At 45.4% G+C, this 27,896-nt stretch overlaps 1 protein-coding gene across 6 annotated transcripts in view; it reads right to left on the reverse strand.

The window, feature by feature from the left end:
* The window catches only part of LOC149440253 (asparaginyl-tRNA synthetase-like), a 142,873-nt gene that overhangs the window by 19,016 nt on the left and 95,961 nt on the right, over positions 1-27,896 (reverse strand). For all 6 annotated transcript variants that reach the window (XM_089658854.1, XM_089658856.1, XM_089658852.1 and 3 more), the window contains 2 exons: positions 27,577-27,643; positions 10,772-10,909 (listed from right to left, as the gene is read on the reverse strand). In XM_089658854.1, coding sequence (XP_089514980.1) covers positions 10,772-10,909; positions 27,577-27,643 — 205 coding nt within the window. The remainder of the gene's footprint in view (positions 1-10,771; positions 10,910-27,576; positions 27,644-27,896) is intronic.

Here is a 27,896-nt window from a genome sequence, read left to right on the forward strand (position 1 = left end):
GCTGACTAAATACTTTTTGGCCCCACTGTACACAACACAGATATATATAAAAGACATACACACATTCATATATATATATATATATATATATATATATATATATATATATATATATATATACAGTGGGGATCGAAAGTTTGGGCACCCCAGCTAAAAATTTGTATTAATGTGCATAAAGAAGCCAAGGAAAGATGGAAAAATCTCCAAAAGGCATCAAATTACAGATTAGACATTCTTATAATATGTCAACAAAAGTTAGATTTTATTTCCATCATTTACACTTTCAAAATAACAGAAAACAAAAAAATGGCGTCTGCAAAAGTTTGGGCACCCTGCAGAGTTAATATCTTGTACTGCCCCCTTTGGCAAGTATCACAGCTTGTAAACGCTTTTTGTAGCCAGCCAAGAGTCTTTCAATTCTTGTTTGAGGTATCTTTGCCCATTCTTCCTTACAAAAGTCTTCCAGTTCTTTGAGATTTCTGGGCTGTCTGTCACGCACTGCTCTTTTAAGGTCTATCCATAGATTTTCAATTATGTTGAGGTCAGGAGATTGTGAAGGCCATGGCAAAACCTTCAGTTTACGCTTCTTGATGTAATCCCCCATGGATTTCGAGGTGTGTTTAGGATCATTATCCATTTGTAGAAGCCATCCTCTCTTTAACTTCAGCTTTTTCACAGATGGCATCAAGTTACCATCCAAAATTTGCTGAAATTTTATTGAATCCATTTTTCCTTCTACTCGTAAGATGTTCCCTGTGCCACTGGCTGCAACACAACCCCAAAGCATGATTGATCCAACCCCATGCTTAACAGTTGGACAGAGGTTCTTTTCATTAAATTCTGTGCCCCTTCTTCTCCAAACGTACCTTTGCTCATTCCACCCAAAAAGTTCAATTTTACCCTCATCGGTCCACAGAACTTGTTTCCAAAATGCATCAGGCTTGTCTATATGTTCATTTGCAAAGTTCAAACGATGATTTTTGTGGTGAGGACGTAGAAGAGGTTTTCTTCTGATGACTCTTCCATGAAGACCATATTTGTACAAGTATCTCTTTATAGTGGAATAGTGTACCACAACTCCAGTGTCTGCCAGATCTTTCTGGAGGGATCGTGCAGTCAAACGTGGGTTTTGAATTGTTTTTCTCACAATCCTGCGAGCTGTTCTGTCTGATATTTTTCTTGGTCTTCCAGATCTTGCTTTAACTTCCACTGTTCCTGATGACTGCCATTTCTTAATTACAGATGAGTCTGGGCATTTAAAACCTTTGAGATTGACATCACCTGCTCTTCCCAGACGATGACTGAGAACAATCCATGACACTGGCAGGTCTCAGCTTTGCAAAGGGGGCAGGGCATGCTATAAATTCTGCAGGGTGCCTAAACTTTTGCAGACGCCATTTTTTTGTTTTCTGTTATTTTGAAAGTGTAAATGATGCAAATAAAATCTAACTTTTGTTGACATATTATAAGAATGTCTAATCTGTAATTTGATGCCTTTTGGAGATTTTTCCATCTTTCCATAAATTTTTAGCTGGGGTGCCCAAACTTTCGATCCCCACTGTATATATATACAGTTGCAAGAAAAAGTATGTGAACCCCTTGGGATTACGTGGAGTTTTGCATGAATTGGGCAGAAAATGTGCTCTGAACATCATCTAAGTCACAACAATAGAAGAACACAGTCTGCTGAACATAATACTACACAAAAATTAGATGTTGCCATGGTTTAATTGCACATAACATGTAAACATTCACAGTGCAGGGAGGAAAAAGTATGTGAACCTTTGGACTTAATAACTGGTTGACCCTCCTTTGGCAGCAATAACCTCAACCAAACGTTTCCTGTAGTTGCAGATCAGACCTGCACAACGATCTGGAGTAATTTTGGACCACTCCTCTTCACAAAACTGTTTCAGTGTAGCAATATTCTTGGGATGTCTGGTGTGAATCGCTCTCTTAAGGTCATGCCACAGCATTTCAATCGGGTTGAGGTCAGGACTCTGACTGGGCCACTCCAGAAGGCTTATTCTGTGCTGTTGCAGCCATTGTTTTGTTGAATTACTTGTATGCTTTGGGTCATTGTCCTGTTGCATCACCCATCCTCTGCGGAGCTTCAGTTGGCAGACAGATGGTCGTACGTTTTCCTGCAAAATGTCTTGATAAACTCTGGAATTCATTTTCCCATCAATGACAACAATCCGTCCAGGCCCTGAGGTAGCAAAGCAGCCCCAAACCATGATGCTCCCTCCGCCATGCTTTACAGTGGGGATGAGGTTTTGATGTTGGTGTGCTGTGCCTTTTCTTCTCCACACATAGTGTTGTGTGTTCTTCCCAAACAACTCAATCTTGGTTTCATCTGTCCACAGTATATTTTGCCAGTAGTGCTGTGGAACATCCAGGTGCTCTTTTGCAAACTTCAAACGTGCTGCAATATTCTTTTTGGACAGCAATGGCTTCCTCCGTGGTGTCCTCCCATGTACTCCATTCTTGTTTAATGTTTTCCTTATTGTAGATGTGTCAACAAAAATGTTAGCATGAGCCAGAGATTTCTGTAGGTCTTTAGCTGACACTCTGGGATTCTTCTTTACCTCATGCAGCATTCTGCGCTGTGCTCTTGCATCATTTTACAGGACGACCAAGCCTAGGGAGAGTAGCAACAGTGCTAAACTTTCTCCATTTGTAGACAGTCTGTCTTACCGTGGACACATGAACATCAAGGCTTTTGGAGATACTTTTGTAACCCTTTCCAGCTTCATGCAAGTCAACAATTCTTGATCGTAGGTCTTCTGAGAGCTCTTTTCTGCGAGGCATGGTTCACATCAGACAGTGCTTCTTGAAACCAGTAAACCCAAAACAGGTGTGTGTTTTTTAAGGGCAGGACAGCTGTCAGCAACACATCCAATATCATCACACTGATTGAAGTCAAGGTTGGCTCACTCCTGGCTCCAATTAGCTCTGGGAGAAGTCATTAAGCTAGGGCCTCACATACTTTTTCCTCCCTGCACTGTGAATGTTTACATGTTATGTGCTATTAAACCATGACAACATCTAATGTTTGTGTAGTACTATGTTCAGCAGACAGTGTTCTTCTATTGTTGTGACTTAGATGACATTCAGAGCACATTTTATGCCATTCATGCAAAACTCCATGTAATCCCAAGGGTTCACATACTTTTTCTTGCAACTGTATATATATATATATATATATATACAGTGGGGAAAAAAAGTATTTAGTCATCCACCAATTGTGCAAGTTCTCCCACTTAAAAAGATGAGAGAGGCCTGTAATTGGCATCATAGGTAGACCTCAACTATGAGAGACAAAATGAGAAAAAAAATCCAGACAATCACATTGGCTGATTTGGAAAGAATTTATTTGCAAATTATGGTGGAAAATAAGTATTTGGTCAATATCAAAAGTTCATCTCAGTACTTTGTTATTGATCCTTTGTTGGCAATGACAGAGGTCAAACGTTTCCTGTAAGTCTTCACAAGGTTGGCACACACTGTTGCTGGTATGTTGGCCCATCCTCCATGCAGATCTCCTATAGAGCAGTGATGTTTTTGGGGCTGTCGCTGGGCAATATTGACTTTCCACTCCCTCCAAAGGTTTTCTGTGGGGTTGAGATCTGGAGACTGGCTAGGCCACTCCAGGACCTTGAAATGCTTCTTACAAAGCCACTCCTTCGTTGCCCGGGCGGTATGTTTGGGATCATTGTCATGTTGGAAGACCCAGCCATGTTTCATCTTCAATGCCCTTGCGGATGGAAGATGGAAAACTCACGATACATGGCCCCATTCATTCTGTCCTGTACATGGATCAGTCGCTCTGGTCCCTTTGCGGAGAAACAGCCCCAAAGCATGATGTTGCCACCCCCATGCTTCACAGTAGGTATGGTGTTCTTTGGATGCAACTCAGCATTCTCTCTCCTCCAAACACGACAAGTTGTGTTTCTGCCAAACAGTTCTATTTTGGTTTCATCTGACCATATGACATTCTCCCAATCCTCTTCTGGATCATCCAAATGCTTTCTAGCAAACTTCAGACGGGCCCGGACATGTACTGGCTTAAGCAGGGGGACACGTCTGGCACTGCAGGATCTGAGTCCCTGGCGGCGTAGTGTGTTACTGATGGTAGCCTTTGTTACGTTGGTCCCAGCTCTCTGCAGGTCATTCACTAGGTCCCCCCCGTGTGGTCCTGGGATTTTTGCTCACCGTTCTCGTGATCATTTTGACCCCACGGGGTGAGAGCTTGCATGGAGCCCCAGATCGAGGGAGATTATCAGTGGTCTTGTATGTCTTCCATTTTCTAATTATTGCTCCCACAGTTGATTTGTTCACACCAAGCTGCTTGCCTATTGCAGATTCAGTCTTCCCAGCCTGGTGCAGGTCTACAATTTTGTTTCTGGTGTCCTTCGACAGCTCTTTGGTCTTCACCATAGTGGAGTTTGGAGTGTGACTGTTTGAGGTTGTGGACAGGTGTCTTTTATACTGATAACAAGTTCAAACAGGTGCCATTGATACAGGTAATGAGTGCAGGACAGAGGAGCCTCGTAAAGAAGAAGGTACAGGTCTGTGAGAGCCAGAAATCTTGCTTGTTTGTAGGTGACCAAATACTTATTTTCCACCATAATTTGCAAATAAATTCTTTCCAAATCAGCCAATGTGATTGTCTGGATTTTTTTTCTCATTTTGTCTCTCATAGTTGAGGTCTACCTATGATGCCAATTACAGGCCTCTCTCATCTTTTTAAGTGGGAGAACTCGCACAATTGGTGGCTGACTAAATACTTTTTTGCCCCACTGTATATATATATATATATATAAAAGATTTTTTTCCCCTGCATAGAAATCACGTATATATTGGACTGTGTATGGGACTTAATTACGAATTGGACATTTATACATAATTGTTTAGTGTTGATGTCTAAATGTATTTTTCTATTGTGGTTACCGATGATATAGTAGAGCGCGTTGCTATTAGTTAATATGATGTTCACATGTGTGCTGATTGCACTGCCAGGTTGTAGCAGCTCTGCAATTGCAAAACTGTTTTCTATTTTCACATTTTTTTCTATATTATTTTTAATTTGATTTCCTTTTATTAATTTTGATATTTTTTTGTTTGAGCACAGTAATAACATGGGGATCACTATTTATTTTATATTTGTTATCACATCTTAAGTAATGACAAAAGGTATTGCCGAATTAACAGGTCCATAACAGAGATATAAAAACTGCTCTTCTCCATAGGGGGAAAGATGAAGTAGTTAAGATATATCAACTAGCCGAAGACACTGGACGTGCTGCACATGCCCATAAAAAAACATCATCAAAGTACACAGGGCATGAGTAGCACATCCAGTCCTTCTACCCCTCTGCCCCCTTCCAATTGCTAGCCGTTCTAGGTTCTAAAAATGAAAAGAAAAAAAGCTGTCCGTTTATCAACATTGCTCAGATGCAAAATAGACAGATACAATGTAACAGTATTACTTTTGTACCTACTACATTTTAGTGCTCGGTCACACTGAATCAGACTTTGAAATTGTGCAACTTCACTTAAAGTCGCACGATTTCAAAGTTGGATGTCAGTGTGACGTCAGGTGCGACTTGCAAGAAATCTGTGCGACTTACATAGGCACATGTGGCTATGCAAGTTGCCCCCGAACTTGCAAAAAGTAATGCATGCACTGATTTCAAAATCGGTGCAACTTTAATGAAGTCGGAATCGCACCAATTTGACGGCTTCAATTGCAGACAATAGGGTGCGACTTGTCATGTTGATTTGAAACTATCAAATTCCATGATGAGTCACAATGATATGACTGGGGTCTTACCCTAGGTTCACATCTGTGCGGGTGGTGCCGCTGCAGATCCGCACAAAAATCCGTGCAGCCGCACCACCCACACAGAGAACTGCGGACCCGCGGGCGGGTGCCGTTAGTTCCAATGGCACGCCGCCCGCACTGGGAAACGTAACCGTAGTGGGAACCGAGGTTCCCGTGCGGGCTGCGTTTTCCAAAGAAGTGCAGGGACTTCTTTACCTGCGTGTCACGGGCACGGGAGTCCATTCAAATGAATGGGCTCTCGTGCCCGAGCAAAACGCGTACCGCACGGCCGCATATGTGTGAACCGGGGGTTACGGCTGATTCACAATGTAAGGAGTGCTACTGCAGCACTTTACTTCTGCGAAAGCTCTTTGTCGCCAGCTGCTCTAGGGGGTAGTGTGGTGCGCGAATCAGCGCATTGTACTGCTCCCCCCCCTTTTTTTTTCGGTTTCTGTATAAACTTTATTTGAAATGTACAAAATGTACACTTCATTCACTGCAATGTCATGCAGTATGATGCGATAAAGTGCAGCATGTCTGCATTTTAGCGCAGCGCTAGGCTGTGTTGCAGTGTGAATGAGACACATAGGAAACAATTGTTTCCTTTGTGTACCTGCAGTGACAGACGTTTTTACAATGCGGTAAAATGTCTGTAACCGCAAATAATTTCAATCTGCATATCCTGTCAGTTAAAGCAGCCTGACAAGAGGAAAAACACATTTATTAAAATAAAATTGGTCTATTCAACCCCTTATTAAACCTTAGTTTACCCAAATCAGCCCAAATTAACTCCTTCTTTCCCTTCTCCCCTCAACCATTTTCTTTCTAATTTTTTTGTTTATTTCTATTTTATTGAAGTGGGACTAAAATGCACAAGACTTACCTCCCCCACTCTTCTAACAAGCCACCAATCAAAAAAAAAACAAAAAAAACGCACTTGCGCAGATGCACTGCTGGTCTCCTCCAGGCTTTTGGGAACTGCTGGAAAAGACCGGTGATGCAAGCTGCCTGGCGATAGTTTGGTAGCCCAGTCCAGCCTTGTATAGGTCTACAATCAACAGACTTCATGAGGGTGGCCTGAGGGCCCGACGTCCTCTAGTGGTCCCTGTGCTCACTGCCCAGAACCATAGAGCTCAATTGACATTTGCCATTGAACACCAGAATTGGCAGGTCCACCACTGGCACCCTGTGCTTTTCACAGCTGAGAGCAGATTCACCCTGAGCACAAGTGACAGACGTGAAAGGGTCTGGAGAAGCCATGGAGAATGTTCTTCCCAACTCCTCCACCTAACCTCCTCCTTCGCGCTCACACAGCACACTCAATCCTCCACCCACATCATTGGGAACACCCTGGACCTCGTCTTCTCCCACCTCTGTACCCTCAACCAGTTCTCTAACACCCCCTTCCCTCTCTCCGACCACCACCTCCTCACGTTCTCCATCTCCCCTTCCCCTAACTCCCCCCCCCCAGAGCGCCAAACCATCACCAGCCGCAACCTCCGCAACCTGAACCCGGCCCCCCTCCACTCAGCTGCCGACCGCCTACACGACAGCATCCTTCCACTGTCTTGTCCTGACCTAGCCACTAACACGTACAACGACTCACTATCAGCTACCCTAGACTCTCTGGCACCCCTAACCACACGCTACATCAAACCCAGACCGCTCCAACCCTGGCAGAACGACCACACTAAATGCCTCAAACGTCGCAGTTGCGCGCTAGAGAGACTATGGCGCAAAACCAGGTCCCCCCGTTCATTCTCCCTCTACAAATCTGCCTTCCTCACTTACACCTCCTCCCTCCATGCCGCCAAGCAGGCTTACTTCGTAAACCTGATTAACACCCTCTCCACCTGCCCTCGCCGACTCTTCTCCACCTTCAACTCCCTGCTCTCCCCCCCCCCCTCCTCCACTCAGTACCTCACTCACCGCCCACGAAATTGCCACTCATTTCCACAACAAAATTGATGCAATCCGTCAGGACATAGTCAACTCGCAATCTACCTCCCCACCTAGCCTCCCCCCCCCCTATCTCCCCCTCATCTCTTCCCTCCTCTGACCTCGCAACCTCACTGCCCCCCTCCACACCCAAGACCCCGCTTACCGTAACCCCACCAGCTCTGCACTCCTTCAGCCCTACTACCACTGAGGAAGTCACCAGGGTCTTCTCAGAAGCCCGCCTCACTACCTGCCCCCTGGACCCTATCCCCTCTCGACTCCTCCAGTCACCCCCCTCTTCCCTCATCTGCTCCCTCACCCACATCTTCAATCTCTCCCTCTCTACCGGCGTATTCCCCTCCCCCCTAAAGCATGCGCACATCACCCCCATACTCAAAAAGCCCTCCCTGGACCCCTCTGACCCAAACAACCTCAGACCCATCTCCCTGCTGCCACTCACTTCCAAACTCCTGGAGCGCTTAGTCTACAACCGCCTAAGCGCCCACCTAACTGACAACAACCTCCTTGATCCACTACAGTCCGGCTTCCGTCCCCTACACTCCACCGAAACCGCCCTCCTCAAAATCACCAACGACCTACTAACCGCCAAAGCCAAAGGCGACTACTCTGTCCTCCTCCTCCTGGACCTCTCCGCGGCCTTCGACACAGTTGACCACCCCCTCCTCCTTAATAAACTACTCTCCCTTGGCATCAGAGACACCGCTCTCTCCTGGTTCTCCTCGTACCTATCCCGACGCTCCTTCAGTGTCACCTACAATGGTGCCACCTCCCCCTCACTCCCCCTCTCTGTTGGGGTCCCCCAGGGCTCTGTCCTTGGACCCCTTCTCTTCTCCATCTACACCTCCTCCCTTGGCAAACTCATACACTCCCACGGCTTCAACTACCATCTCTATGCTGATGACACTCAAATTTACCTCTCCACCCCTCACCTCACCTCCACTTTCTCCGCCCGCATCACTCACCTCCTAAACGACATCTCTGACTGGATGTCGCTCCATTTCCTCAAACTCAACCTCTCCAAAACCGAGCTTCTCGTCTTCCCTCCTGCCAGTGCCCCCCCCCCCATCCTATCCATCACTACTAACATCACCACCATCAATCCCGCCCCGCAAGCCAAAGTCCTTGGAGTCATTCTGGACTCTAACCTCTCCTTCCAACCTCATGTCAAATCACTTACAAACACATGCAGACTCCACCTCCACAATATTGCCAAAATACGCTCCTTCCTTACCCCAGACACCACTAAACTACTTGTACACTCCCTGATTATCTCACGCCTTGACTACTGCAACTCCCTCCTCACCGGCCTACCCCAGTGCAGGCTCTCCCCGCTTCAGACCATCCTCAACTCAGCGGCTAGACTCATCCACCTCACCACCCGCTCCACCTCTGCCACCCCCCTCTGCCTCTCCCTCTACTGGCTCCCTATCGCCCAACGCATCAAATTCAAACTACTCACTCTGACCTACAAAGCCATTCACAACACTGCCCCTAACTACCTCACCAACCTGATTCCCAAGTACCACCCTACCCGTACCCTTCGCTCTTCACAGGACCTCCTTCTATCTTGCTCCCTGGTCTCCTCCTCACACGCACGTCTGCAAGACTTCTCCAGGTCCTCCCCCATCCTCTGGAACTCACTACCCCAATCCATCAGACTGTCACCTTCCCTCCTCACCTTCAGGCGCTCCCTGAAAACCCACCTCTTCAGGGAAGCCTACCCCACCCTCACCTAACTGCTGCTCTCCTTCATTCCTCCTACCACTCCATCCCCCACAGCCACTTCCTCCTGTACCACTACCCCCTCCCTCCTAGATTGTAAGCTCGAAAGAGTAGGGCCCTATAACCCCTCGTGTGCTGTTTGTAGTTGCTGTAATGTTTCATGTATTGTCCCCCCCTCTATTGTACAGCGCTGAGCAAACCCTTTGGCGCTATATAAACTCAATGTAATGTAATGTAATGTTCTGCTCCCTGTAACATGGTTCAACATGACCGTTTTGGTGGTGGGTCCAGGGACGGACTGACAACTCATGGGGCCCCTGGGCAATAGGGGATCATGGGGCTCCTGTGTCCTTGCCCAAACTCAAAAAAGCCTATGAAAAAGGTACCAGGGGCATCTCATGGGGCCCCCTACAGACCACGGGCCCTCTGGCAGTGCCCGAGTTTCCAAATGGTCAGTCCGCCCCTGGTGGGTCAGTGATGGTCTGGGGAGGCATATCCATGGAGGGACGCACAGACCTCTACAGGCTAGACAATGGCACCCTGATTGCCATTAGGTATCAGGATGAAATCCTTGGACCCATTGTCAGACCCTATGCTGGTGCAGTGGATCCTGGGTTCCTCCTGGTGCATGAAAATGCCCGGCCTCATGTGGGGAGAGTATGCAGGCAGTTCCTGGAGGATGAAGGAATTGATACCACTGAATGGCCCCAGTGCTCGCCTGACCTAAATCCAATAGAACACCTCTGGGATATCATGTTTCGGTCCATCCGACGCTGCCAGGTTGCACCTCAGACTGTCCAGGAACTCAGTGGGCCATACAAACTACTGAGGACCATTCTAAGTTGCTGCAATGAAATTTCAGCAAAATGGACTAGCCTGCTGCATCATTTCTTCACTTTGATTTTTGGGGTGTCTTTGGATTTAGTCCTCTGTAGGTTGATCATTTTCATTTCCATCAAACGATGGGACATCCTTACATTCCTAACACATTACCCAGTCCATATCAGTATAGATATCCAGCATGATATTGAGATCTGATGTGTTTTCAAAGTGTTCCTTTCATTTTTTTGAGCCGTGTATATAGGTTCGGGAATTTTAAATACTCTCCAGACCCAAAATGTACATTTTAATGTGTGCAAAAAAACATGGGGCCCAAGCAGCAAAAGGGCTCATTCTATTGCATAGGAAATTCAAATAATGAAATGTGTTAATCTAGAACTCAATGTGACTGATCGATCACAACCAGATGACTACTGTACTTACGGTACGCTGAGGCCCATCCTCATTGTCTCGAGCGTAGAAAGGTTTGAGGTCATATGGATAGTTGATGACGAATACAGGGACGTCCCCACAATGTCGGACCAAATATTTCTCATGCTCCGTCTGTAGATCACAGCCCCACTGCAAGTGAAAGAAACACAAGGTATGTTAGATTAGAGAAGGACTCCAGGAATCACTATTGATACCAAAAGTGTTCCCCTGAACAGAACTGCAATTTTAGAGAAGAATAACCCTCCTTGTATGCAAACAGATGCTGTTTTTGGGGCCCCTGTGGCTCTACTAATCGCTAAGGTGCAGCGTACAACAATCATCCTGTTTTGCTGACTAACTGCGGTGGGTTTTATTTGAATAGGCTGCAAAACGCACTGCACCACGGAAAAAGTAGTGCTTGCAGTACCGTGCGATCTTGTGGCTGCAAATGCACTGCGTTTGCAAGCTGCATTTGGGATGCCATTAACAATACATTTGTAAGGGCAGCGCGTTCACCTGCAGTGCGGGAAATTTGCATGAAATGCGCCTTTCCTGTTCTGCTTTCTGGTGTGAACTGGCCCTAAATTTGAAGAAAAAAAAGAAAATAGTGCATTTGCTTATGTCATGAAAGCCATGTAAACAGTACTGAATAGGATCAGAATAAGCACACTGAAGCACATTATAGATACTAATCAGCCGCTTTGTTCATCATTCAAAGCAGAACTCCGGGCAGACAGCTAAATACACTGACAAAAAATATACATGGGAGCTGTTCTACATACCAATGGATTCTGTTTTTTTTTTTTTAAAATAGCAAACATGTTATATTCACCTGCCCTGTGCAATGGTTTTGCACAGAGCAGCCCGGTCTCCTGCCAGTGCCCCCATAGCAAGCTGCTCGCGGGCTCGCTCCCAAGCCGTGCTTCGTGTGTCCACTGACACACAGAGCGCTACTTGGCCCTGCCAATGGCTCCCACTGCTGTCTTAAATCCTATGAGATCAGGCTCAGGTAAGTATGGGGGGGACTGGGGGAAAATGCATGCTGAATGCATAGAATGATATGACTATGGTAAAAAATAAAACCATGAGCCTTTAGAACCACTTTAAAGTGTTACTAAGCCCAGGACCCTGCATTCACTATATCTGGTCTCCCATTACCCTGCATTCTCTATATCTGATCTCCCAGGACCCTGCATTACCTATATCTGATCTCCCAGGACCCCGCATTCACTATATCTGATCTCCCAGGGCCCTGCATTCACTATATCTGATCTCCCAGGACCGTGCATTCACTATATCTAGTCTCCCAGGACCCCGCATTCACTATATCTGGTCTCCCAGGACCCTGCATAAACTATATCCGGTCTCCCAGGACCCTGCATTCACTATATCTGATCTCCCAGGACCCTTCATTCGCTATATCTGATCTCCCCGGACCCTGCATTCATTATATCTGATCTCCCCGGACCCTGCATTCACTATATCTGGTCTCCCAGGATCCTGCATTCTCTATATCTGATCTCCCAGGACCCTGCATAAACTATATCCGGTCTCCCAGGACCCTGCATTCACTATATCTGATCTCCCAGGACCCTTCATTCGCTATATCTGGTCTCCCAGGACCCTGCATTCACTATATCTGATCTCCCAGGACCCTTCATTCGCTATATCTGGTCTCCCAGGACCCCGCATTCACTATATCTGATCTCCCAGGGCCCTGCATTCACTATATCTGATCTCCCAGGACCGTGCATTCACTATATCTAGTCTCCCAGGACCCCGCATTCACTATATCTGGTCTCCCAGGACCCTGCATAAACTATATCCGGTCTCCCAGGACCCTGCATTCACTATATCTGATCTCCCAGGACCCTTCATTCGCTATATCTGATCTCCCCGGACCCTGCATTCATTATATCTGATCTCCCCGGACCCTGCATTCACTATATCTGGTCTCCCAGGATCCTGCATTCTCTATATCTGATCTCCCAGGACCCTGCATAAACTATATCCGGTCTCCCAGGACCCTGCATTCACTATATCTGATCTCCCAGGACCCTTCATTCGCTATATCTGGTCTCCCAGGACCCTGCATTTACTATATCTGGTCTCCCAGGACCCTGGATTCAATATATCTGGTCTCTCAGGACCCTGCATTCACTATATCTGATCTCCCAGGACCCTGCATTCACTATATCTGATCTCCCAGGACCCTGCATTCACTATATCTGGTCTCCCAGGACCCTGGATTTAATATATCTGGTCTCTCAGGACCCTGCATTCACTATATCTGATCTCCCAGGACCCTGCATTCACTATATCTGATCTCCCAGGACCCTGCATTCACTATATCTGGTCTCCCAGGACCCTGGATTTAATATATCTGGTCTCCCAGGACCCTGCATTCACTATATCTGATCTCCCAGGACCCTGCATTCACTGTATCTGGCCTCCCACAGTACATAGAACATGAAAATGCTATTATTTTTGTAAATACAAACTGCTAAATACCTTTCCTCATCAGCAGTATATAGCAGTCTTGTGACTTCTATCAGTGTCCAGAAGAACACTGGTTAAAGCTTGTATGAGGATTGTCCTATGAGGCTGCAGGACTCCTGACCCTCTGTCTGGACAGTGCTGATTGGCCCTGTGCTGATCACATGCATTCTCCCAAGAAAAAAAAAAACTTTAGCAATACACACCGAACTGATCATGGGCAGCTTACCCCCAAGGCTCTGTTCTATCAGCAGATGGATTGGGGACAGTAGAAGGGGAGGATCAGAGAAGACAGGATCAAACATCCTTTTTACACAATGCAGAGGATTAACCCCTTAGATTCCACAGTGAGTATAACAAGCATGCTTTACTGCATATACAGACTGATTGTACTGTTGTGGTTTTAGTAACACTTTAGGTAACCCCTAAGGTCTTGTTCCTCCCCAAGCAGCACAGTAAGGAGCTCATCTCTCTATTACTATGCTCTCTCCTCTCATCAACAAGACCTTGTTAATATAGAAGTATTGCAATATAATTGATTGGCATCTTGTGCTGCTTCACCCTCTCCCAGTCTGCACTGGGACACTTCTGACATCATTGCTTATTACGTGTGAAATCTGTGAATGATCACAGAGATCACATGGTACAAGGCTATTCACAACAGCCTTGTACCATGTGACAAGCTTTGACCAATCACAGCTCACACAGTAGTTCTCAATGGCTGCAAGAATGCAGCCAGAGAGAAGGAGAAATTATTGTTTTTACAGCCTCTATGGTTGTAAAAGTAATCAGTGTAAAAAAAAAAAAAAATCTTCATCACCCCCCACAAGTAGTACAGTGTCACCATGGTGACACTGTACTGCTAGGGTGACAGTATGTAAAAAGAAAAAAACAAAAAAAACCAAATAATAATATAAAAAATAAAGATGTAAAAAAAAGTTTAAAAATTATAATTTTTGGTTATAAACTAATTTGGGTTTTTTTTTACTAAAAAGATAACGGAATAAATTTTGGCCAAGATTTATGATGAATATTATTTATTTGCAAAATTTTATAAGAAAAACACTTTTTTTCAAAATTTTTGGACTATTTCCATTTACATAGCAAAAAAAATAAAAATCCCAGTGGTGAATAAATACCACCAAAATAAAGCTTTATCTGTTACAAAAAAATGCTAAAAAATTCATATGGGTACAGTGTTGCATGACCGCACAATTGTCATTCAAAGTGTGATAGCACTGAAAGCTGAAAATTGGCCTGGACAGGAAGGGGTAAAAGTGTCCGGACTTGAAGTGGTTAAGGTGCATAGGAACAGGCTGCAACCCACATACACAAAGGATGCGTTCAACCTCAAGGTGGATAAAAGTAGTTCTAAAACCTAAACATTTTTTTTTACCTTAATGCATTCTCTGGTATCACCCCCTCACCCCCCTTATACTTACCTGAGCCTGATCTCGATCAAGCGCAGTGCCTGTCTGTAGCGGCTCTCTACTTTTCTTCCCACCTTCACAAGCTTTTCCGAGAGCAGCAGGATCCATTGGCTCCCACTGCTGTCAGTCAAATCTAGTGAAGAGGGAATGGGGGGCGGGGCCCCGCATCACTGTCTGTGTCTATAGACGCAGGCAGCGTGCTTTTGGGAATTCTGCCCACAGGTGTGCCACAAGCAGCTTCCTATGGTGGCACATGAGAGGCGGAAGAGACAGAAGCGCCGGAAGAGACAGGAGCGCCAGCAGGGGACCCCAGAGGAGGAAGTTTCCATTGCACAGAGCAGGTAGCTATAAAATGTTTGTTATTTAAAAATAAAAGGAAGTTTCAAATGCTAAAATTGACGTGGCCAGTAATACTCGATTCAGACTCCCATAAACAAAAACCTTATTAGTTTCACTACTCATCTAAGTGGTTTCCTCAGTACTAATATGTCAAAATACCCACATGGACCACTCAGTCCTTTTAAAGCAGGCATTGGCTATCCCCGACGCATGTGCCCAGGCAAGAAAACAATGCTGTTTGTGTCGGCATCTGCTGTCATTGGCTGCAAAACTGACAGCTCACTAGGTGACCATTTACAAAGTCTGAGCCCACCCACCTCCCTGTGGTCACTAAAAGCCCATCAACATCTACAGGAGGTACCCTGCTTTCCTAAAAGTAAAGGGTCCGATCTGAAGGGTGAAGGTACAGGAATTGAGGTGATCTGAGGTGTGAAGGTGCAGGAATTGGGGTGATCTGAGGTGTGAAGATGCAGGAATTGGGGTGATCTGAGGGGTGAAGGTGCAGGGATTGGAATGATCTCAGGGGTGAAGGTGCAGGGATTGGAATGATCTCAGGGGTGAAGGTGCAGGGATTGGAATGATTTCAGGGGTGAAGGTGCAGGAATTGGAATGATCTCAGGGGTGAAGGTGCAGGAATTGGAATGATCTCAGGGGTGAAGGTGCAGGGATTGGAATGATCTGAGGTGTGAAGGTGTGGGAATTAGGATGATCTGAAGTGTGAAGGTGCAGGAATTGGAATAATCTGAAGTGTGAAGGTACAAGAATTGGGGTGATTTTAGGGGTGAAGGTGCAGGAATTGGAATAATCTGAAGTGTGAAGGTGCAGGAATTGGGATGATCTGAAGTGTGAAGGTGCAGGAACTGGAATAATCTGAGGTGTGAAGGTGCAGGAATTGGGATGATCTGAAGTGTGAAGGTGCAGGAATTGGGATGACCTGAAGTGTGAAGGTGCAGGAATTGGGATGATCTCAGGGGTGAAGGTGCAGGGAATGGAATGATCTCAGGGGTGAAGGTGCAGGGATTGGAATGATCTCAGGGGTGAAGGTGCAGGGATTGGAATGATCTCAGGGGTGAAGGTGCAGGGATTGGAATGATCTCAGGGGTGAAGGTGCAGGGATTGGAATGATCTCAGGGGTGAAGGTGCAGGAATTGGAATGATCTCAGGGGTGAAGGTGCAGGAATTGGAATGATCTGAAGTGTGAAGCTGCAGGGATTGGAATGATCTCAGGGGTGAAGTTGCAGGGATTGGAATGATCTCAGGGGTGAAGGTACAGGAACAGGGTCCAATCTTAGGCGAGAAGGTGCAGGAATTGGGGATGATCTGAAGTTTATACATTGGGACTGATCTGAGATGTGAAGGTGGAGGAATTGGGTCGAAGTGTGAAGGTGCAGGAATTGGGGTCATCTGAGGAGTGAAGATGCAGGAATTGGGATAATGTGAGGGGTGAAGGTACAGGAATTGGGAATGATGTGAAATTTGAAGTTTACACATTGGGACCGATCTGAGGAGTGAAGGTGCAGGAATTGGGGTGATCTGAGGAGCAAAGGTGAAGGAAGTGGGGTGATCTGAGGAGTAAAGGTGCAGGAATTGGGGTGATCTGAGGAGTAAAGGTACAGGAATTGGATCTGATCTCCGATGTGAAGGTTCAGGAATTTGGGGAGTGTCTGAAATTTGAAGTTTATACGTTGGGGTGATCTGAGGTGTGAAGGTGCAGGAACTGGGGCGATCTGAGGATTGAAGTTTATATATTGAGCTGATCTGAGATCTTAAGTGCATGAATTTGGGCTGAACATGTTTTGTGTGTTCACCATCTAGTCAATGTTTGCACACATAGCTGTACTGCTAATGACATACTAGCAGTACAACTAAAGAGTGCAATAAAATTGAAAACAAACCAAAACATACTATTGTTCACTGGAAGAAGCAGTCCATAATATCAGACACAAAAGAACGTAGAAGTGAAGGTGGAATATGAACGTTGACTTCCATTTTCCTATGAGTACTGGGGATAAGTAGGAGATGGCAAACCCTCCATATTAGTACATGTCCTTGGTCAGAGTTATGGGAGAGGAGTGGCAAAAAAGAAACCCAAAAACAAACACTCAAAACACCAATGACAAGACATTCTTGGAAACCAACTGCGAGTGGTTTTAATAGGAGGGGGAGCATTTTACAACTCTAAACCACATAAGTCTGTGGGAGTCAACCTGCCCTCCACATCTACTGCTGAGCAAGGGAAAATAAGTTCTCATGTACAAAACATCAAAGAGAGTAAAAACAATTATTACGGGGGAAACTGAACCTCTGCACTACGGAAAATATAATCACAAAAAAACTGCAACAAACGGACATGGTGGAATGGGCCCTAAAGGATGATTTTAACATTTACTCAGAGAAGATCCCCTTCAAAGGAAACTAGTCACTGCCCCAGAAAAACATGCAGCCAGTGAAAATAAACAAGTTCTAAAGCCCTCGGACTTACATGCACTTCTTCAAATCACTTCAAGCTTCAAGACTTTCCCCACCTCCTGCTTGACCCTGACCAGCTAGTGTCCATTATGAGAATCTTCCAAAAGATGGGAAGAAAGGACTTCCAACTCCCAAGTTAGATTCCTGAACCACAAAGCCAGGGATAGCCTGTCCTTGGAGTCAACCACTCACCCTGTCCAGAGACCAGACTTGCTTGTCCAACTATGACAGAAAAGTACATAGCGGATGTCTGGAGTGAAATAGGGCAAAGGGAACTGACTCAAAGGACTCTACCATCAGACCCAAGACTCTCATGCAGAAGCAAAGAGATGGATGGCTTCTTGATTAAAAGGTTTGTACTCGAGACCAGATGGTCTAAAGCTTGTCCTGAAGAAGGAACCCTCTGGCCTAAAACCCAGATGCAGATTCTTCAGGTGATGAGTTTCTTCCAGTGATCATTTCTGAAGGTTCAGAATTCATCCAAACCTCTGTGACCACTGGGCAGGCAGAGATGTGTTGTCAGTAGGGGTGCACCGATACCATTTTTGTAACACCAAGTACAAGTTCCGATACTTTTTCAAGTACTTGCTGATACTGATACCTATTGTCATAGAAAGGTAAGTGGACAAGGGATGGGGGACATCACGCTATGGTTGGGAGGGGGGGTGAAGGTTAGGATAGAGGGGCAGGGGTGTGGGCTTGGGGTGGAATGGTTGGGATGAGTGGTTGAGGGATGGGATAGGTAGACAGGGCTGGTAGCTAATGTGACAGCTGGGGGGAGGGGGTGAAGTTTGGAAAGTTGCTAGGTGGCAGAAGGGGACCTTTAAGCTGGACACAGTGGGGCTGCAAAGGATGGAGAACTGTGACTAAACTAGGAGTAGGGTAGATGGTAGTGATAGAGGATAGAAGAGTGGGATAATGACAGGATTGTTTGACAGTTGTGGATTCGAGGTTGTAAAATGTGCCGGGGGAAGGGGGGGAATAAATTGGCAAGGAGTGGTGACAGTAAAATGGAGAGAAGGGCAGCCATCAGAAATTTTGGGGCCCCTTACACCAATCTAGTGTCATCCCATATACTGATAGCAGCCAGTGTGGCCCCCAGACAATGCATAGAAGAGCTGCACAGTGTTGGACCCCAAAACACAATGCAGTAGAGCAGCAGAATGTGGCCCTGGGTGCCTCAGAATATAAAGCAGCAGGGGCCCAAAACACAGAATATCCCTGGTTCCACAGCATACTCTCAAGAACGGAGGCAGCAGAATGTGGCCCCCCTGCACAATATAGAATAGCATAACGGTGTGGCCCCCAGGAGGCCCATAGGCTGCCTAAACCATAACATAATACATGCAGCCCATCCCTGTGTGGCCTTCAGGTCCCCTCCTCACATATTCCAGAACAGCCCCATGACAGTCTCACCTGGATGAACTGTATGGTGAGAGCGGACTTCCCGACCCCGCCTCCTCCCATCACCACCACCCGGTACTTCTCCTGCTTGGCCCCCTCCCTCCAGTCAGACATCCCGCAGTCCACATTGTGAGATGCTCAAAGTTTGGGATATTATTTTATAACTTAACCCTGCTTTAACCACTTGCCTATGGGGCACTTTCACCCCCTTCCTGCCCAGGCTGACTTTCAGCTTTCAGCGCTGTTGCACTTTGAATGACTATTGCGCGATCATGCAACACTGTACCCATATGACATTTTTATCATTTTTATTTTAAATAGATAGAGCTTTCTTTTGGTGGTATTTAATCACCTCTGGGTTTTTTATTTTTTGATAAGCCAAAAACAACTGAAAATTTTGAAAAAAAAAAAAGTTTTTTCTTAGTTTCTGTTATAAAATCTTGCAAATGAGTAATTTTTCTCCTTCATTGATGTGCGCTAATGAGGCTGCAGTGATGGGCACTGGTAGGTGGCATTGACAGGCATCACTGGTGGGCATTTACAGACATCACTGAAAGGCAGTACTCATATATGGCACTGATAGGCAGCACTGACTGGCATTGATAGGTGGCACTGAAAGTCAGCTCAGATGGGCACTGATATGTGGCATTGATGTGCACTGGTAGGCACTGATATGTGGCATTGATGTACACTGGTAGGCACTGATATGTGGCACTGATGTGCACTGGTAGGCACTGATATGTGGCACTGATGGGCTACACTGATCATCAGGGCACTGGTCATCAGTGCCCTGATGTTCAGTGTAGATGTCCCCTCTGAGGAATGTTGATTACTGGCTCTCCTCTCCTCACGAGCTGTCAGCTTGTGAGGAGAGAAATACCGATAACCAGCATTTCCTTATTCACATCTGATCAGCTGTGATTGGACACAGCTGATCACATGACAGAGCCAAAGTCATCAGCTCTTTCCGCTGATTGGTAATCCCCTGTGTCACGGGGACACAATGCACCACCGATCGCCATTTGTCTGTTAAACTATATCACCGGGACTGAAAATGAAAGAAAATCCCAAATTTTGGGTTGACACCATAATAGTAATAGACGGGAAATCTTCCAATGGGGACACTAGTTCTAATGACAATCAGGAATTCCTTCACTTTGGAGGATCTACCCATGGGCACCTCGATAACAAAAACAAAACCTCAACGGACAGGAGTTAAAGCCCTCGCTTACTCTATCTAAAATGGTAAAAACAAAAAGTCTCGCTGTTAAGTTTCACTTTAATCATTCTTCTGATTGCTTTCCATTGTCCATCTCTGCTCTATGTCATGTCATTCCTGACTCAGCTGATTCAGGGAAAGATTTAGAACAGTCAGCAACAGCAATTAGATGTTCTATATCACAGGTGTCAAACACAAGGCCCGCGGGCCGGATCTGGCCCTCCAGGCCATTTCATGTGGCCCTTGCACCTCTCCTACAGGTACCCCATTGTCTCCACCCCCACCTTGTCTCGGCAGTCAGCAGCAGAAGGTTAATAGGACTCCTCTGCCAAATCCTACACCTCTCAGTGCAGCTGCAGCACCCCTCATCTCTGCCTCCCCTGGTCTAAGCATTCAGCAAACTCTGGTAACTGACTCCACTCTTCCTCTGGTCCTCCTGCAGATCCTGCACTTTCTGCTTTTCAGCTCTGCCCCCAAAGGGGGTGCACGGTGATGTTAGGGAGGATGTGGGATTCTTGACATCTGATGTAATGGGGGGGTGGGGTGCTCTGGATATCTAGTCTTACAGATACAACCAGCCAATTGAGGGAAACCATAATGCTGATACGGCCCGCGATGAAATGGAGTTTGACACCCCTGATCTATATCATAACTGGGTTCCTGTACACTTTGTCTTTAACATGCAAATGTTATATAACAGATCTGTTACCAGGAAATACTCCATAGGAAGTGCCTAATGTGTACAAGAGGAAACTTTGTTCTTATAATTGTTCTTGTTTCCAGTGATCTTTACTGAGAATTTTAAAAGAACAGAAGTCCCATGCTGGAGAGGAGGAGGTCTTATGGAGGACACATTATAAAAATATCACCGCCCGCCAAAAAATAAAGCAACGGGCACAAAGGATGTATGTGTCCAAGACAAGAAATCTCATTATCACGGGTCCACACAGTGCACAGGAAAAGCAGCAAACATTAAAGTAGATGTAAACCCCAGCTAAAGGATTTAATTTACTAAAGCACTTGTATCAAACAATTGCTACGGTTTGCTTTAGTTTTTTTTCTTTTTTATTATAAAATGTGTTTCTCATAATATTTTGATTGCATATCAGCACATATTGCCTGCAGCCAGGGGCGTCCCTAGGGTTGGTGTCACCTGGTGCGCGTACACTTGGTGTCACCCCTCCGACGATCTCCGAAGGATGGATCGGATCTGCGGATTGAGCGTAATTTATTTATTTCAGGTACTTATATAGCGCCGTCAATTTACGCCGCGCTTTACACATATATATTGTACATTCACATCAGTCCCAACCCTCAAGGGGTGTACAATCTAAGGTCCCTAACTCACATTCATACACATACAGTGGGGTAAAAAAGTATTTAGTCAGCCACCAATTGTGGAAGTTCTCCCACTTAAAAAGATGAGAGAGGCCTGTAATTGGCATCATAGGTAGACCTCAACCATGAGAGACAAAATGAGAAAACAAATCCAGACAATCACATTGGCTGATTTGGAAAGAATTTATTTGCAAATTATGGTGGAAAATAAGTATTTGGTGAATATGAAAAGTTCATCTCAATACTTTGTTATATATCCTTTGTTGGCAATGACAGAGGTCAAACGTTTCCTGTAAGTCTTCACAAGGTTGGCACACACTGTTGCTGGTATGTTGGCCCATTCCTCCATGCAGATCTCCTCTAGAGCAGTGATGTTTTGGGGCTGTCGCTGGGCAACATGGACTTTCAATTCCCTCCAAAGGTTTTCTATGGGGTTGAGATCTGGAGACTGGCTAGGCCACTCCAGGACCTTGAAATGCTTCTTACGAAGCCACTCCTTCGTTGCCCGGGCGGTATGTTTGGAAGACCCAGCCACGTTTCATCTTCAATGCCCTTGCTGATGGAAGGAGGTTTGCACTCAAAATCTCACGATACATGACCCCATTCATTCTGTCCTGTACATGGATCAGTCGTCCTGGTCCCTTTGTGGAGAAACAGTCCCAAAGCATGATGTTGCCACCCCCATGCTTCACAGTAGGTATGGTGTTCTTTGGATGCAACTCAGCATTCTCTCTCCTCCAAACACGACAAGTTGTGTTTCTACCAAACAGTTCTATTTTGGTTTCATCTGACCATATGACATTCTCCCAATCCTCTTCTGGATCATCCAAATGCTCTCTACCAAACTTCAGACGGGCCCAGATATGTACTGGCTTAAGCAGGGGGACACGTCTGGCACTGCAGGATCTGAGTCCCTGGCGGCGTAGTGTGTTACTGATGGTAGCCTTTGTTACGTTGGTCCCAGCTCTCTGCAGGTCATTCACTAGGTCCCCCCGTGTGGTCCTGGGATTTTTGCTCACCGTTCTTGTGATCATTTTGACCCCACGGGGTGAGATCTCGCGTGGAGCCCCAGATCGAGGGAGATTATCAGTGGTCTTGTATGTCTTCCATTTTCTAATTATTGCTCCCACGGTTGATTTGTTCACACCAAGCTGCTTGCCTATTGCAGATTCAGTCTTCCCAGCCTGGTGCAGGTCTACAATTTTGTTTCTGGTGTCCTTCGACAGCTCTATGGTCTTCACCATAGTGGAGTTTGGAGTGTGACTGTTTGAGGTTGTGGACAGGTGTCTTTTATACTGATAACAAGTTCAAACAGGTGCCATTGATACAGGTAATGAGTGCAGGACAGAGGAGCCTCTTAAAGAAGAAGGTACAGGTCTGTGAGAGCCAGAAATCTTGCTTGTTTGTAGGTGACCAAATACTTATTTTCCACCATAATTTGCAAATAAATTCTTTCCAAATTAGCCAATGTGATTGTCTGGATTTTTTTCTCATTTTGTCTTTTAATAGTGGAGGTCTACCTATGATGCCAATTACAGGCCTCTGTCATCTTTTTAAGTGGGAGAACTTGCACAATTGGTGGCTGACTAAATACTTTTTTGCCCCACTGTACATACTAGGGCCAATTTAGACAGGATCCAATTAACCTACCAGCATGTCTTTGGAGTGTGGGAGGAAACCGGAGCACCCGGAGGAAACCCACGCAGGCACAGGGAGAACATGCAAACTCCATGCAGGTGGTGCCGTGGTTGGGATTCGAACCCATGACCCATTTACTGCAAGGCAGACGTGCTAACCACTAAGCCACTGGGCTGCCCCAATAATGGATCAGAGTGTGATCCATTATGCTCCCCAATCTGCAGATCCGATCCATCCTGCGGGGATCATCGGCTTGCAACCTATACGGGGTTAACTGATCTCTCCACGAGCTCCACGAAAAGGAAAGTTTTAAAGCAAGCCGACGATCCCCGCAGGATGGATCAGATCTGCGGATTGGGGAGCATAATGGATCGGACTCCGATCCATTATGGTCAATCTGCAGATCCGATCCATCTTGAAGGGATTTTCAGCTTGCTTTAAAACTTTCCTTTTCGTGGAGCTCATGGAGAGGGTCTGGTGTCACCCTGTGCAATAGGTGCCACCCTGTGCATCGCGTACCCCCTGCACCTGCCTAGGGATGCCACTGCCTACCTGCAGCCACTTCCTGTCTACATGCATGCCCTCCTACATGCATTGCTCAAGGAGGTTTTCATGTCGGTGTGTCACGGACCTGCCTGTGTGTCAGCAAGGCCACTTACAGTCCTTATCAAGAGAATGTGTAACAGCGTGACAACTCAAATACACAATTGGGTGCCTGGGACGGAGTGTTTTTTTTTAAATCTATATTCCCATCGCAGATATTCCTGGAAGTACGGCTAATCAAATGGAAGGTGCTGTAGCGACTACCAGCTGGGACTGGAAACATCACAGGCAAACGTACATATTCGCCAGCGCACCACGGATCTCCAATATGGTCCAAAAAGGTTTTAATTGCAAAAAGATCACGTCACAAAAGAAAGTGCAATGTTTCGGAGCCACACAGGACCCCATCGTCAGGCATGTGATAAGGGTGCATCAGTGACTATACAGAATATATATACATAAACCACCAATCAAAACCAAGAACATATCACCATCCCCATCATCTGACATCTCATGATATCACAATCCCGCCAAAATATGGTTAGAAGCGCAGCTACTAATATATGTTGCCAACCGGGTACACTAGTCAGATGTGTGCGATCGGGGATCGCTAGAGAGGCTCGGCGTTGCCATGCAACGGACGGGGGCCACCAATCCGGGTACGCCGCGAGTGGCGCATGCGCACACAGGTACTTAGCGGCGGAAACACATGACGTCTGTCTGCTCGTCTGGCCAGGGGCAGGCTCACCTCCAGAGAGGGAGCTGAATAGACACCAGGGACAATGCTAAAAAAAAACAACTGAAAACAAAAGGTGAAAATAAAATGGCCAAAAATTGGAAAACAGAAAAAAGAACCACAAAGGAAAACGAGCGACAACATATATTAGTACCACAACGGCTGCGCTTGGCAGAAGGTCATTATTGGCACATGGAGGTTTATACACACAGCACTGAGACTCTTTAGAACCATATTTTGGCGGGATTGTGACGTCAGATGATGGGGATGGTGACATGTTCTTGGGTTTGATTGGTGGTATATGTATATATATTCTGTTTAGTCGTTGTTGCACCCTTATCACATGCCTGATGAAGGGGTCCTGCGCGGCTCCGAAACATTGCATGTGATCTTTTTGCGATAAAAATCTTTGTGGACCACACTGGAGATCCATGGTGTGCTGGCGAATATGTACGTTTTTGTGGGGCTGAGTGTCGTCACCCTACAACAGCAAGAGCCAGGTCAAAGATCGTCACTGGCAAGATGACCATGTATTTTCTAAAAAGCTGCAGATTTAAAAAAAACAAAACAAAAAACACATCAACATGTTCAAATGTATTTGAGATTCAATGGATCGGGTTTACCATCAGACCTACCTGTCAACAGAAGCAGAACCCAGCCTCCACTACTCTCTGTGCCACCAGGTGACAGATTGTGTGTGTGTGTAGATAGATATATATATATATATATTTAGATTCCCAACCATGGCGCCTTCTGCATGGAGTTTGCATGTTCTCCCTGTGTTCGCGTGGGTTTCCTCCAGGTACTCTGGTTTCCTCCCACTTTCCAAAGACATGCTGGTAGGTTAATTGGCCTCTGTCTAAAATTGTCCTAGTTTCATCCCTGGCCATGCGGGATCTCCTGCATGGGTGGGGTTGGGGAAAGACCTGGCAACCTACCCTATAAAATAATTGGTAAGAGAATTCGTGGAAGAAGTCGCTTGCGAGTGACGGTCCATGCAATCGCCAAGGGTCGTATACGACTGAATGGATAGATAGATATATATTCGTATGTATGTATATATATGTACATACATACGAATATATACATTTATATACACACACACATATATACAGTGGGGATCGAAAGTTTGGGCACCCCAGCTAAAAATTTGTATTAATGTGCATAAGGAAGCCAAGGAAAGATGGAAAAATCTCCAAAAGGCATCAAATTACAGATTAGACATTCTTATAATATGTCAACAAAAGTTAGATTTTATTTCCATCATTTACACTTTCAAAATAACAGAAAACAAAAAAATGGCGTCTGCAAAAGTTTGGGCACCCTGCAGAGTTAATATCTTGTACTGCCCCCTTTGGCAAGTATCACAGCTTGTAAACGCTTTTTGTAGCCAGCCAAGAGTCTTTCAATTCTTGTTTGAGGTATCTTTGCCCATTCTTCCTTACAAAAGTCTTCCAGTTCTTTGAGATTTCTGGGCTGTCTGTCACGCACGGCTCTTTTAAGGTCTATCCATAGATTTTCAATTATGTTGAGGTCAGGAGATTGTGAAGGCCATGGCAAAACCTTCAGTTTACGCCTCTTGATGTAATCCCCCGTGGATTTCGAGGTGTGTTTAGGATCATTATCCATTTGTAGAAGCCATCCTCTCTTTAACTTCAGCTTTTTCACAGATGGCATCAAGTTACCATCCAAAATTTGCTGAAATTTTATTGAATCCATTTTTCCTTCTACTCGTGAGATGTTCCCTGTGCCACTGGCTGCAACACAACCCCAAAGCATGATTGATCCAACCCCATGCTTAACAGTTGGACAGAGGTTCTTGTCATTAAATTCTGTGCCCCTTCTTCTCCAAACGTACCTTTGCTCATTCCGGCCAAAAAGTTCAATTTTAACCTCATCGGTCCACAGAACTTGTTTCCAAAATGCATCAGGCTTGTCTATATGTTCATTTGCAAAGTTCAAACGATGATTTTTGTGGTGAGGACGTAGAAGAGGTTTTCTTCTGATGACTCTTCCATAAAGACCATATTTGTACAAGTATCTCTCTATAGTGGAATAGTGTACCACAACTCCAGTGTCTGCCAGATCTTTCTGGAGGGATCGTGCAGTCAAACGTGGGTTTTGAATTGTTTTTCTCACAATCCTGCGAGCTGTTCTGTCTGATATTTTTCTTGGTCTTCCAGATCTTGCTTTAACTTCCACTGTTCCTGATGACTGCCATTTCTTAATTACATTCCGAACAAAGGATATTGACATCTGAAAACGCTTTGCTATCTTCTTATAGCCTTCTCCAGCTTTGTGAGCGTCAACTATTTTCAGTTTCAGTTTTCTAGACAACTGCTTAGAAGAACCCATGGTGCTGATTGTTGGGGCAAGGTCAGATGAGTCTGGGCATTTAAAACCTTTGAGATTGACATAACCTGGTCTTCCCAGACGATGATTGAGAACAATCCATGACACTGGCAGGTCTCAGCTTTGCAAAGGGGGCAGTGCATGCTATAAATTCTGCAGGGTGCCATTTTTTTGTTTTCTGTTATTTTGAAAGTGTAAATGATGGCAATAAAATCTAACTTTTGTTGACATATTATAAGAATGTCTAATCTGTAATTTGATGCCTTTTGGAGATTTTTCCATCTTTCCTTGGCTTCTTTATGCACATTAATACAAATTTTTAGCTGGGGTGCCCAAACTTTCGATCCCCACTGTATATATATATATATATATATACACACACATATACACACACACGGGGTGTACCGAAAGCAATACGAAAGTGGGCATAACCTTTTAATCAACCCCTTCCCACCGCTCCTCTCAGCCCTTTAAGAGGATTTAAATGCCAGAAGGCAGAGGCAGGTATTCCGATCATGTGACCACAGTGATTGGCAGTCACAGCGGTCACATGATCAGAAAGCTCCTAATCGCAGGAAGCGTGCTCTCAACACAGTAAAGTGCTTATCTAGGGCCATATATATGCAGCCACTAAAGCTGGCGCTAAAGCTCAACCATACATGCGCCAGGTTGGCGGTAAGTGGGTAATCTACACGGGTTGCTCAAAGTTCACATGTTGGTAGAGTAACTCTTCCTCTGTAGTAACCCTTCTTCTTCTTCCTCTTTTTCCCTGCAGGTAAATAATGGATTCTTTCTTGACTTGATACCTACATTATTCAATCTGCCTCACCAAACCTTTGTCTGTATCACCCACCTCTGTGCTGTACTGGAAGGTGACTGGAGCTTTCCGTAGAATTTCTATTGCTTCTGTGTAAGACATTCTGTAAAAATAAAGGAACAACAATAAACCTTGTTTAAGAGGAATTGACACTCTTTATCATATATTTATTTAATGCTGAACTTCACCCTTACCTTCTCCCCCACACCACTAGCAAGTGCTTTCCTGGTTAGAAACTGATTACTCCCAATTCCAAACATGCATCCACAATATAACCCTTTGAAACTGCAGCCCACCTTTCGTTATATCAAAGTACAAATTTCCGGCATCCCTTTAGATGTGCATGCTTTCTGGTT

This window comes from Staurois parvus, unplaced genomic scaffold (genome assembly GCF_062004578.1).
Source record: "Staurois parvus isolate SC_StPar_1 unplaced genomic scaffold, SC_StPar_1.0 ptg001103l, whole genome shotgun sequence".
NCBI classification, from domain to species: Eukaryota; Metazoa; Chordata; class Amphibia; order Anura; family Ranidae; genus Staurois; species Staurois parvus.